A 13,129-nucleotide genomic window follows, 5' to 3' on the forward strand; every position below is an offset into this window, starting at 1 on the left:
TATTTTTATGCATGAAATTCCATACTGTAGATCACATCCTGTTGTTTAATAGCTAGTGTGAGGTATTAATGAAGAAATTCTTATGGAAGGTAGGGATAAATAGGTCTAAATTGAAACACGTTTTCTGCAACTATTTGAAAAACTGCCAGAAGCCTTCCTATATTTACCAAATATTGTGCTATGAAAAGCTGGTATGTGAGAGGCCGATAAATACGAAGGGAATATAACTCTGTGATAACTTCTTAACTTTAAAACAACAGTTTGAGTCACGTATTCAGAAACGTGTTGTGAAACTGCTAGTTTACTTACTCATGAGCAGATAAACAAGGGAAAACCCTTCCTGCCTGTGTGGTGGGGTTTTGTTTTGTTTGTGGGGCTTTTTTTTTGGTTGTTTTTTTTTTTAAACTATTCTGAGAAGTAATGGGAAGTTTTAGCAATTCAGTATTGCTTAATGTTTGGTAGGGGCTTCACCCATTTTTTGAAATGAAAACATGATTTAATGCTTTCTTGAACTTGTTTGTGTGGAGACTTGGTGAATTCAGTCAAGGTCAGAGTCAGATTCATCTGCTCACATGAACCATCTGCCTGAATCTTACTTACAGGATCAGAACAATAAAGCCACATCTCTGCAAACCACTGTAATCCAACATAGATCTGTGCTGTTGTTGAAAGGAAAAATGTACCCCAATTTGTGTTCTCTCTCCCCACACTTTTTTTTGACTAGAGGTCATAAAGCCACATAGTGCATATAGATCTAGATACTGATCCTGGTTGAGAACTAACCAGAAAAAAATCCTTAATGAAGCCCCTAAGCTGGTTTCTCTGTATGGATGTTGCCAGTACAAGGGAGGGTAAGGCCTTTCCTTTTAATAGCAGCATGACTTAAAGTAGCTGGTGGAACTGGAACATAAAATATGCTACTAAATACCCTTACAGTTTTTGCTGACTTTTCACCAGAGTTCACAAATTTTTGTGATATTGGGTAAAAGCTATCCTTATTAGTCTTTTCTGTCTCATGAATAACCAGCCCCTTATATTTTAAAGGGCAGACAGAGGAAGTGAATGTAGTAAGTACAATTACACATGTAATAGGGAGGCAGTTATGCAATCTTAATATGGCAGTAAGAACAGTAACATGAGGGGACCCAAGTATTATAAAACAAACAAAAAAACCTCCCACGTGTAAAGTTAAACATGCAACTAGCATTTTTTCCAGGAAAATGTCTTAAAAACCAAACTAACTTGAGAAGAAATACTAGAAAAGATAGTGGATAAAGGGAATAAGTAAGTTGCAGTGAGCCACGCCAATGTAAAAGAAAAGTATGCAACTATGGGCCAAAACGTATCTATAAATGAGAAATTAATGTTCATAGCCCTAGTAAGTCTGGTTTTGGTTTATCCTGTGTTATATGAGAGAGTGAAAGGGTGAGTGTGTTAGACAAAACTAGAAAATAATAGAAAAATTGACTGTTGAAGAGAAGTGCAGTCAAATTCAGTAGGATGAGAAAAGGATTGATCAAAGAAAAAAAAGATTGTAAAGTTCAGAGTGTTCAACTTTGCCAACTATTGATGAATAGTTAAAAGTCTGATCCTCCGTGGCAAAGTTTCTGGTGTCTTTGGCAACATCCCTGAAGACATGTTTCCATTTTAGAATTTCTTCATTATACTTGTGTTTTGAAAAGATACCAAAAAAAAAGAATTAGAAAGTAGTAGTTCGACAAACCATAATAGTAAAGACCAGGTGAGAATTTACCCCATTTACTACTTCTCTGTTAGTGTATGTATAAGGGAATCCTACTCATTTTTATTATTCTCAACTCTAGAACACCAACTCATTTAGGGAAGTTCTGAAATCTGTCATCCAACGTATTTACAGTCTGATGCGTGCTTGGACAGTGTGCGTTTCAAGGATTAACTCTGAAGTGCAGACCCTTCAAGAGTAGCCTTGACTTGGCTTTCCTAAACTTCCACGTTTGTCTTTTGGAGCTGTCGAATTAAGAAAAAAAAGCCGTAAACCACTTTTTTACTGAAACTTAGCTCTGTGTCGATTGGTACAAAGTTTGGCATAATCTTTTAATAAACTAAAATCTCCCTTTTCATTTCATACAGCTTTTCAATGAAATGATTCAAGAAAATGGTTATAATTTTGACAGATCATCACCGACGTTCAGTGGCATAAAGGAACTTGCTCGACGTTTTGCTTTAACGTTTGGACTGGATCAGTTGAAAACAAGAGAAGCTATTGCTATGTTACACAAGTAATTGCGTGCTTTGTATTACTTCCCTTTTTATAAACACTTCTTGACTAACATTAAAATATCTTTCCAGTCTTTCAAAATCAGTTTGTTAATACAAAACACATCAGCACTAGAGATGATACAGCCCATTTATAAATTAGGAGATGACTGCAGTTTTGTCCCTGAATTAAACCCAAATGTCAAATAATGTTGATTTTCTTCAGCATCATTGTATAAGCCTGTAAATGACACTGGTGTTGATGCTATCATGAAAAAGTATTTTTAATATCTTATCTGTAACAGTAAGAACTGATACACTTAATTGTCTGTGGTGGTCATGCTGGCCTCATGTAGAAAACTTGAAATACAAGCTAGTAACTTCATGACAGAAAGTGCGTGTCCAGATTCAAATTATGAACAGTGTTCACTTTTTTGCCAATATACAGAAACATCGAATTACTGCTTTCTTGACGTGGAGGAAAGGTGTTCAGTTTTGATAGCTCCCAGTGCTTAGAACTTTTTCTTTAGTTTGTGCTTTATGTGACTTAATTTTTAACTTTTTGTTAGGGATGGCATAGAATTTGCTTTTAAGGAGCCTAATCCACAAGGTGAGAGCCACCCACCATTAAATTTGGCATTTCTTGATATTCTGAGTGAGTTCTCTTCCAAACTTCTCAGACAAGACAAAAGAACAGTGTAAGTATTTTCTTAATATTCTTAATATTTGTAATGATAGCCATAAAAGACGTGCATCTGAATAAATACATATTTATGTTTTATTGCATTCACCTAAAGTGAAATGTTCAGCACATCAAGATAATTTTACACTAATGCACACAGGTATAATCACAAAGGGTAAATTGTATTTATCCGTGTTATTTTATGGCGGATGAACAGAAATCATATTCTGGATTTGCCGTTGTCTGGCCTCTTTGTTAACTAGATGATGTTTATTGGGTGTTAATTTCAGTAGTTACTTATCTTGACATGTTAAGGTCTTATTTCAGATATTTTACATCTTTGTAATTGTTTTTTCCATTTAAAGGTATGTTTACTTGGAGAAGTTTATGACCTTTCAGATGTCTCTACGAAGAGAAGATGTGTGGCTTCCTCTCATGTCCTACAGAAACTCTTTATTAGCTGGTGGGGATGATGATACTATGTCAGTGATTAGTGGAATTAGTAGTCGAGGATCTACAGTAAGAAATAAGAAGACAAAGCCAGCAACAGGGAAACGGAAAGTACCTGAAGGTAGAACTTCCCTCATCTTAAAATTTACTAGAGTGGATACTCATATAAACTACATGTGTTGAGCCTTGTTTGTTAGCTTGAGTGAATTTGTATGCTTTAATGTATTTTTTTTTAAAACAGGATAACTTCTGGGCATGTATATGTCTTAGTGGGAAAACCATCCATTTGAAGAGTCTGAATAACATAACACTGATTCACAAAAGGAAATAAAGGCACTACGCTGCGTTAAGTCACAGAATATAAAAGTATTTAAAATACTCGAGCCTGGTTATAAATCCAGGCCTTTTGGGGCACATGTAAGACTTTGTGGCAAAAAGTAAAGAAATTGATTCTCAGTAAGCAGAAAGTACATGCATTTAAGTCATGTTTAAACATTCAGTTTTGGACGAGTTTGAAAAAAATTACTGATGTCCTCTGTTTCCTTCCAGCTGAAGAAAGCAGCAGTAGTGACAGTATGTGGCTGAACAGGGAGCAGACAATGCACACACCAGTCATGATGCAGACACCTCAGCTTACCTCCACAATAATGAGGGAGCCCAAGAGATTGCGACCTGAAGAAAGTTACATGGGTGTCTATCCTATGCAGCCTGAACACCACCAAGCTCCACTCGATTACAAGTACGTAGATGAGTAGGTCTGCTTTGTGTTAGTGTTCATACACAAAACCAGTTCATGTTTAAAATAGAATAATGGTCTTTTTAAGCACGCAAGTAACGTGGATGTTGGCTCAAAGGCAACAGGAAGAAGCCGCGCGACAACAACAGGAGAGGGCAGCGATGAACTACGTCAAGCTGAGAACCAACTTGCAACATGCTATGTGAGTGAGAGTGAAATGTTCCTTCAGTGGTTTGGGGAGGGGAGGGTTTATTAAATGCAGTGTTACTCCTGTATCTTTTAAGAAGGACGTGTGTTCTGGTTCTTGAGTAGTGTTTTTCTGTGTCTTAAAATTTTAAGTTGCCTTAGAAAAGCAATGATAAAAGCCCGTGGTGGCGCATTTAGCAGAATAGATCTGTTTGTTTTCTTGCTTATTTTTTAACTTAAATTCCAGAAAAATTAAATAGTGAGCTTTGTGATAAAGGGAGCTGTTGTTGAACTGTATGCTACCTGTGGCAGATATATATAATCAATGCAACATATGAAACATCTTTTTTATGTATTCCTAACTACAGAATAATTTTTTAGAAATGGAATGTTAAAAATGAGGTTTTAAATAGGTGTTCAGTGTGTGAAGCAGAAAGTTTCTGCTCAGTTTAATTCTACTATTTCTTTCTCCTTTGACTTCCGAGTTGTAAGTTTTAGAGTTCAGCTGCTTTTTTATTTTAAAAAAAGTGTTCCTTTTAAAGAAACTGCTGTCTTCAGCATTTCTGTGATCCGATACAGACTTTGTCTGACCTAAACTGACACCAAAGTTGATAGGAATCCCGTAGTACCAGTTTTTGTAGAACTTCCCAACTCAACCACACAAAAAACCTCCTGAAGTCCTCCATATTGTGAACAAAGATGAAGACAGTCTAATGTTTCTTAAATGAATGTTGTCCTTCAGAGGTCATACATTCTTACTGTAGTGTCACTTACTTCATTGTGATTCATCACCTGTGCATTTTGACATGCACGCTAATGGAATTGTGTTCCAGAGCTAGTTTAGCTGAGGAGGGGAAGGCTAGTTTTAGAAGTTCTGTGCTTTAATGAAGACTGTGTGGTTCTACAGCAGAAAAGTACAAGTTGTAAACTGAAACCATGGACATTAGAGAGAGAGAGAGAGAGAGAGGAGCTTTATGTCTTTCACCTGCTTGTTTTTAATTCTTTAATACCAGTACGTCATGTAACATAGTTTCAGTGTTGGCTTTTTTAATATAATGACACCAATTAGTATAATTAGTATCACTCCTTACTTTGCGCATAAGCTCTAATGTTGCATGTAGAAGATAGGAAGAGAGAGGCTGAAGGACTGTGTGGCAAGGTCTGAAAATGCATTTATGCATCCACTTTATCACAAAAATGTTCTTCCTTGCCTTGTCATAAGGCAGGAAAAATTTTTCTTTAGGTGGCAAAACTTACGTCCTTTCTCACTTGAGAGTAAATACTTGCATGGAGATCTCTAAATTGGGTGTGGTTTTGATCTACTTATCAATTCCAGCAGCCTCTCAGAATACCCATTTAGAGATGTACCACAAAGTTCCATAAGTTGGTCTTTGTTAGTCATTCTCCCTCACTCTCTTAGTATCTTCTAGCTGGTTAAATACCAGCTTTCTTTAATAGTAGTTACGCGTTTATTTAATTACTTAATTTCTTTTCTATCTAATGGAATTATCATTTGTTGGCAGTTCCTTACTGAACATTAGCTTTTTAAATATTGAGATAAAACTTAACTTGACTTAATTTAAACATTATGCTAACATTATGCTTTTTTTTTTTTAAATTTCAGTCGACGTGGCACAAGTCTAATGGAAGATGATGAAGAGCCAATTGTTGAAGATGTGATGATGTCATCAGAAGGGCGGATTGAAGATCTCAATGAAGGCATGGATTTTGACACCATGGACATAGACCTAGTAAGAAATTTACTTGTCTTTTTAGTGGATTTCGGTTTTGTATTTCTGCTTTTAAAACAGGATATTTGAATCAAATTTTCCTTTTGGTGAAATAGAAAAAATCATTCCTGTTGATCTCTGCATTCTTAAATGGCTGTGCCACTATCTGTATACAAGTGTCATCTGTTCAAATCGCCATACAAAAAGCAAGAACGCTTCCTGTAATAATAACCTGAGAGATGAACATTTATCCCCTGTAAATTCTTACCCTTTGAGAGTTCAGCTTCATTTATTACAGTTTAAAAACTCAGTATTTTTCTGAAATTACAGTTAATGTGTTTATTTGCTTGCTTTCTAAAGCCACCATCAAAGAACAGGAGAGAAAGAACGGAACTAAAACCAGATTTCTTTGACCCCGCTTCAATCATGGATGAATCGGTAGGTTAACTTAAGAGGAAAATAATGTAAAATCAGTCTTAAGGTTACAGTACTCTCTTACTTTGAATTTTAAATGGAAAGAATGCAGTCTTTAGGTTGTCTTCATTAGCTTATTTTGGCAGACCGGTACAGTCCGTGAAATATTTCATACTGTAATTCAGCTTCATAAATTCTAAGGTAGTCAATGTTCTTTGCAAGTTTATAGGATTTTTGTTCTTAATACTTTATATGTAGCTATGTAAAAATCAAAAGCCTTTGAATCTGAGAAGAAAACACATCTGGTATGGAAAAGACCCTTGCAGAGGTTGGTAGCAAAGAGTTTAAAAAAAAAAAAAGTAATTGTGCATACACAATATTAAAGGCAAGTTTCCTGTTGTGATGAGCTTAGTTGAGTGACTCTGATGTCATTACAATTGTTGGCATTGGATGGTTTAAGTTTTTTAATTTTTTTTTTAATTGGCATATTTACTTTTGTGCATAAGTAAGATAATTGAAAAAATAGAGATAATACAGATATCTGTTTATAGAGATGAGAGGTATTTTTTCTTTCCATATAAAGTTTTAGGTCCAAAACATCCGAAGTCTGTAGTTTCTGCTTGCAGTTGCCCTTTTTTCCGACTTGATAAATCTGCAGTCTCTATTCTCTTTTAAAAATCTGCATGAGGGATTCCTTCTGTCTTGAACCACTTGTAATGTATGCAGCCATTTTTGACCTTGTGTAGCTGGTACAAAATTACACTGGAAATAACAAGCTGCAGCAAGCCAGCAGAGGACAGTACAACAAGGCTTCCTGGGAATCTTGGACAGCTTGGTGGAATTTGGAAGACGGTTATGTATTTTTTTTACAGTATTGTTGCAGCGTGAACCTGTTCTTGTTATGGGAGAAAGAAGTCTTCAAATACTGTTTTAAATGCAAATCCATATATTTTGTACCAGTAGGCCTTTGCTTTACTAGTAATGAATCAGATTAGGTTGTGCATCTAGCTGTTGTGTGCTCTGTTCTTGAAGTAACACCAAGAAAGTATATCACCTGTTTTCTGACGTTCTGTTTTAAAATCGTTCTTCCCCTCCCCGTCTTGATTTCTAATTGATTGATCTGTGAAATACCCACCGTTTTTTATTGACAATGCTAAAAATTTGGTCTTCTGCAGGTGCATTTCATTGATTTCAGAAACCTTTCACTTTTTCAGTTTCTAAAACTAATTAAGAGTAGTTCTAATAGGTTTACTGTTAGCTAGGTTTCTTTCTTATTACTGTATTTCTTCAGCATGCCCTGAGCCCAGGATTTGGTAGGCACTCCTTAGCTGCAGTGTGGGAGTATCACCACATGATGGCAAGCGGTTACAGCCGCATTGCTCTGCAAGCTCTTGGAGCCAGTTGGGAGAGCCTGGCGCTGCCCTGCCTCGGCGTGCCCGCAGAACGGGCTCTATGCTGTTCCTCTGCAAGGAGGGAGCAGCGGTGCACTGAAACGAGTTGGTACAGTCAAGGGGACACCATCCAGCAAGCCTTTCTCCCAGGTGGGACGCAGCAAAGGGTGGTGATCCGGAAAGCAGGACTGCAGAAAACAGCTGCATCACGGAACACAGCTGCTCCTTAGCATAAACCCCACCTAAAGAAATTAAACTGCTTAAATGGGGAGAGCTCTGCTAATAGTTTAGGAGACAACATGAAACCGTATTAAATCAGAGCTGAGTTTATCAGTCAGTATTTTAAATGTAAAAACCCCAGTTTCATAAATGCAAAAACCCTTCTCTGAATAAAGTTAATTTGCTTTATTCATATAATTTATTCCAGAGGTCCATTATTCTTGGAGTTTTGGCACTTGCTTTTAATAGACCTAGATATAATAAAGCTATTTAATTTATTCAGATGCACATGGTTTATGATCAAAATTTTAGTCTGTCTTCTCATTTTTTGATGTGTCCAGTTATTGCTGGCACCAGAGGCAGTTGTGTCTTAGTGTGCTATATTGTATGATGCATCTAAAGTGAATTTAATACCAAGAACAGTAAAAATGGGTTTGTAAACAGATAAATGTGAACAGCAGTGTTAAGGTTCAGGAAAATTAAGTCTCTCATGGCTCTTTCTGATTTTATAAAGTCCTGTAAAAGCTAGGACGGTCAAAAGATCTGGATCTTCTGGGGTTTTTTTGGCATCTCAGTGGTGATACCTACTTCCATTGGCATAGAAAACTATATGGCTTGCTCCCACATGAGAAGTGTAAACTGATGCTTCCTTTCAGGAAAGCTTTTTCTTCACTTAATCACACAGTCTCCTGAAGGACAGTATTTTGATTTTTACCTGATTATTGTTTGATTTTTCACTGTCTTCCTGACAGAGTTCATATATTTAATAGGAAATATTAAGTTTGTGTCCTGGCTTGCTGCTGTGAGATGACCTGTTGTTTTTATGAACACAGACACAGCAACAGCCAGTGTATAGAATGTTCTGTCCCAGGCTTAGTTGCTGGAAACTACACACTTGATTTCAAGTTAAGGCTTATAGAATGTCGTTTTCAAAGAAGTCTTAAGCTAAGCAACTAACTAAAAATTATTTTGCAATTATTACCTAAAATAATTAAAGCACAGTCTTCATCGCATTCCTACTGGATCTAGTTAATTTCAAGTGTGGGAAAAATATTTTCTAATGAATGAGGTGCCCTTTTCATATTATTATTACATAAATCAGAAGTGTGGTGAATCTGGTTTGGAAGAAAAATAAACTTATAATGCCTTAAAGTATCTTGAAGTGTCTTAAATCATATACTAACTGCTTTGTTTTTGTTAACTGTGTAGTAGACTACAAATTGACACCATTTCTAACTTTTTTTTTAGGTTCTTGGGGTGTCAATGTTTTAATACCAGAGCAGCAAATAAATCAGTGGTGAAGTCATTTTCTAAGTGGAAGAGGAAGTTTTTCAATACAAAATTGTGGTAGATACAGTGAAATTCTGAACAGATTTTTCTCTAAGGAGAATGACATGCTTTCAAGATCAAGTGCATTGAAGGGGCAGTTTTGTTTGCCTGAAAAAAAAAAAAAGAAATGTAAAGGACAAGTAAACAATTTGAGGATAAGCTACACTTTTTGTTGGGGAAAAAAAAATATCAATATTTTATTTATGTGCTATCAGTTTATTTCCGGATCATAAGAAGTATTCCCTCTGAGTTTTAATCTAACAGTCTGAGAGGTGTTTGGTACAGATTTGAGCCCCTCTCTATACATTTGCTGGCTATACTAAATAATCATGAGCTCTGCTGGATTGCTGTTTACATCCATGAACTGAAGTAATAGATGGATTGGTTTTCTTACAGTGATAGAACCAGAAGAGTGTCAGTATTTTAAATAAAATGCAAACTTCAGCAACAGAAGGTTTGTATTAATTAATCATGGAAAAAAAATACATAAAGCAGAATTCTAACAGCTTTTTAATCTAAAATACACTTTTATTCCAAAAGCTTCATGCTAGCCTTCTCAGAAAGGTCCATAAACTATGAACTACCAGAAAGTAACAGATCTCAGTCATGCTTGCCCATTACCAACCCTGAAAGTTTGCTTGTCCTTTAAGAAAAATGTAATGTTGTGAAATTCCTTCCAGTAGTGCCACTGTATTTTGTCTCCAAATAAAAGAAGCTTATTGTAGTATGTTTGCAGAAAAATTCTAAACAAAAATTATACAGCTTATTAGAGTGTGGGAATAGGGATCTAAATTTTAAATAAAATTATATATATATATAAATTGGTGCTGATTTTATAATTGCGCAGTTTGTTTAGTTTTTTCTTACTTTTAAATTCCAACTTAAAATTATGAGGTTTCAGAAATATATTGAAAGTTTAACAATGTTTAAAAATAGAAGAGCATGAGAATTCATGCTTTAAAAATGATTTTTAAATTTGTATTTTATATTGTTTTATCTATCTGTCTTTGCAAGCAGTCTTCAGGTTAAAGATACTTCTAACAGGTTACAGTACATTTCCTCTGTATGTAAATTAGATTGGATAATAGAAATTCATAAACAACCCATAATATTCTTTGAAAGCTAAGCTTTAAACTTCATTTTGTGTCCATTCACAAATAAATTAAATTTGGTCTAAAACAGAAAGTGGATCTATGCCATTTTGACATCAACTCATTTTGCAAGGCTTAGGCAGCTAGACATCATTTTAAAGGAAATATTAACTTATATTACATATGTATATTTTTTGTCAGTTGTCTCTCAGTTCTTGAGGTATATTATTTTAATCATTCCATGCCTTAATATGCTTGCAATACAAGAATCTCCCCAAATGGGTGAATACAAAAAGGCTTCCTGTTTTTAGACTCAGAAATTAAACAGTCGGCTGTGGTAGCCAAAAACCATAGATTATCTAAAGGATCATGATAAAATATAATTATTTTACTAAGTCATGGGGTAACAACAAACTCAAAACTAGATCTGCCTAACTCATTTTACATAAATAAATACTCTCATGTCTAAAAGTACTGCCTATATTGTTTTTCACACCACTGCATTTAATAGAACTGCTGAGAGGACTGTATATATGATTTTAAACTTAAGTTGATTTTTCTTACTCTTGAAGGAGTGTTTCTTTGTGAAAGCAGTTCTTACAGCTTTGTTTTCAACCAGCTAAAAATGTTTTATATATTTACCTTAACCTGTTGTCCTCCACATTCTATTGTCCTAATTGTACTGTTTTCTGATTTGTATTTATGTCTTGAGACAGTAACTTTTTGAATAAAAATAAACCTACAGTATGTTGTATGTTTGATCTTTTTAAATCGGGGTTAGGGAAGGACAGTGAAGAAAGGGGTATGAGTAATGCAAATGTTATGTTTATAGAAATCAAAATCTTTTTCCATGTCTTTTAAGTGTTTGTCTCAGAGTTGGGATAATGTATGAAAAACTGCACTGTTTTATATTTGTAATAAATTGTACAAGTTTTTAAAATGTGAATAAAGCACTAATTGGGTAATAATTTAAAGCAGAAAAGTTAATGCAATCATGGTTGTTTTAAATATGCTTTAATTTGAGATAAACTTGTTAAAAGAATTAGTGTAAATACAGAGTGAGCTTTTCAAGAGGTTAGTACTGCAAATAAAATTTTTAAAATTTGTACAGAACTTTTTACATGCCAAGAAATCAATGGTTAATTATTTTTGTGTTATGTTTTTTAAAGGTGTATCAATAGCCTTTCTGTTGGTTTCTTTTTCCTATTAACTTTTATCTGACATTATTCAGAATGCTTTTGATTCAGACATTGGAGATATTGTATGTAGTCCAATTGAAATACCACTAGAAGTGTATGCTACTTCCCATTTCTTACATTTATTACACACCTGATAAACATTCTAAGCTTAACTGGCAAGATGGCAAGGAAATGAGGGGAAAAACCCTAGACATCGCTTCCCTCCCACTGCCCTCTCCTCAACTACTGACCAGCTCTGGCTGTGTGTTGAAAACTCCTTTCTGTTACCAGGCTTTTTAAAGGAGTAATTTTAAAATCTTAGAGGTAATACTTGTAATCCTTGCTAATGTAACTTTGGATGGTGGTTTTTTGTTTGGTTGGTTGGGGTTTTTTAAATTATTATTATAGATGTTCATTCCTGTCTCTAAATCCTGCTGTAAGTTCAATAGTATCTTGTGGAAAATGGTTTTAGTAGGTTCTAACTTTATAACACAAGAAAAATACCTTCACTATATGATGTAAAGTCTGTTCTAGTTATGCCATTTTCGTACAAACGCTTGTAAATGAAAGAAATCTGAGTTTTGAAGAGGTATGTGATAAAAATGTGGAAAACAACAAACAATTCAGAGAAAGTCAAGTCTGTCCTCTAGTTTACCAAAGAGGCCACAGAGAAGATATTGGCACAGAATGACATTCAGAGGAATAGTCTTCACATATTCTGTAAAAAGTATTTCTTGATATTAAACAACCAAAGACAATATGTAAGAAGTTAGTGATTGCTGTTGTTTGTTTGTTTGGTTTTTTTCCTTTGGATGGTGTGGCACTGATTCCTGTAGCTTGTTAGAGCCATTAAATCCCCATCTTCTCTAATCTCAGTATAACTAAATAATTGCCTCTTTAAAATTTACTCTTCTCTGTTTTCCTGGTAGTTTACACATACATTCACCCTAGCATTGGGATTTCAGGATACCAATACTATTAACTTTAACTTCCCACCCATAAAAAGACTACTGAGTTTTTTGAGATGCTTTGATTCACAATAGCATTTTGCTGCTTTTCAACCTATAGCTACCTTATTTTTATTTATTTTTTTTTAATAGCCTGATGAATGTCATGGGCTTGTTTGTTCTTTGAAGCATTTGTCAAAATTGTCAATTTGTGCTTCAGAATTCTTTTGATAATACACAAATTAGTTCTTTAAAAATTTACTCATTCCTACTTAACTGCTTCAGTTTATGATACTGAAATGCGGCTTATGCCATTCCCTCACTTTTCATAATCCTAAGTGATCTCTAGTACTGACATTTGTTTAATTTCCGATATTTACTGGCATCCAAAAGGGATCATACCTTTGATGGAGGTGGGTGATGACACGTACTTGGAAAACAAGGTAATGTAGGACAGTACTATTCTATAATACTATTAAAAAAGTAACAATTCAATGTCAATTGTACCTGTCATTTTCCTCAGCTGTCTTTCTCGCCTGTA

The 13,129-nt window shown here is 34.8% G+C and overlaps 1 protein-coding gene across 3 annotated transcripts in view; it reads left to right on the plus strand.

The window, feature by feature from the left end:
- The window catches only part of STAG2 (STAG2 cohesin complex component), an 81,628-nt gene extending 70,418 nt beyond the window's left edge, over window positions 1–11,210 (plus strand). Inside the window, exons 27-34 of one of the 3 annotated variants that reach the window (XM_059824533.1) lie at window positions 2,110–2,258; window positions 2,805–2,933; window positions 3,283–3,488; window positions 3,917–4,106; window positions 4,192–4,305; window positions 5,914–6,040; window positions 6,380–6,457; window positions 9,292–11,210. In XM_059824533.1, coding sequence (XP_059680516.1) covers window positions 2,110–2,258; window positions 2,805–2,933; window positions 3,283–3,488; window positions 3,917–4,106; window positions 4,192–4,305; window positions 5,914–6,040; window positions 6,380–6,457; window positions 9,292–9,315 — 1,017 coding nt within the window. In that variant the 3' untranslated portion in view covers window positions 9,316–11,210. Of the gene's footprint in view, window positions 1–2,109; window positions 2,259–2,804; window positions 2,934–3,282; window positions 3,489–3,916; window positions 4,107–4,191; window positions 4,306–5,913; window positions 6,041–6,379; window positions 6,458–7,016; window positions 7,036–9,291 lie in introns of those variants that run through there. The other 2 variants (XM_059824535.1, XM_059824534.1) reach the window with 2 other exon arrangements.
- Window positions 11,211–13,129: the final 1,919 nt, after the last annotated feature.

The sequence above is a fragment of the Gavia stellata genome, chromosome 14 (genome assembly GCF_030936135.1).
Source record: "Gavia stellata isolate bGavSte3 chromosome 14, bGavSte3.hap2, whole genome shotgun sequence".
Classification (NCBI taxonomy): Eukaryota; Metazoa; Chordata; class Aves; order Gaviiformes; family Gaviidae; genus Gavia; species Gavia stellata.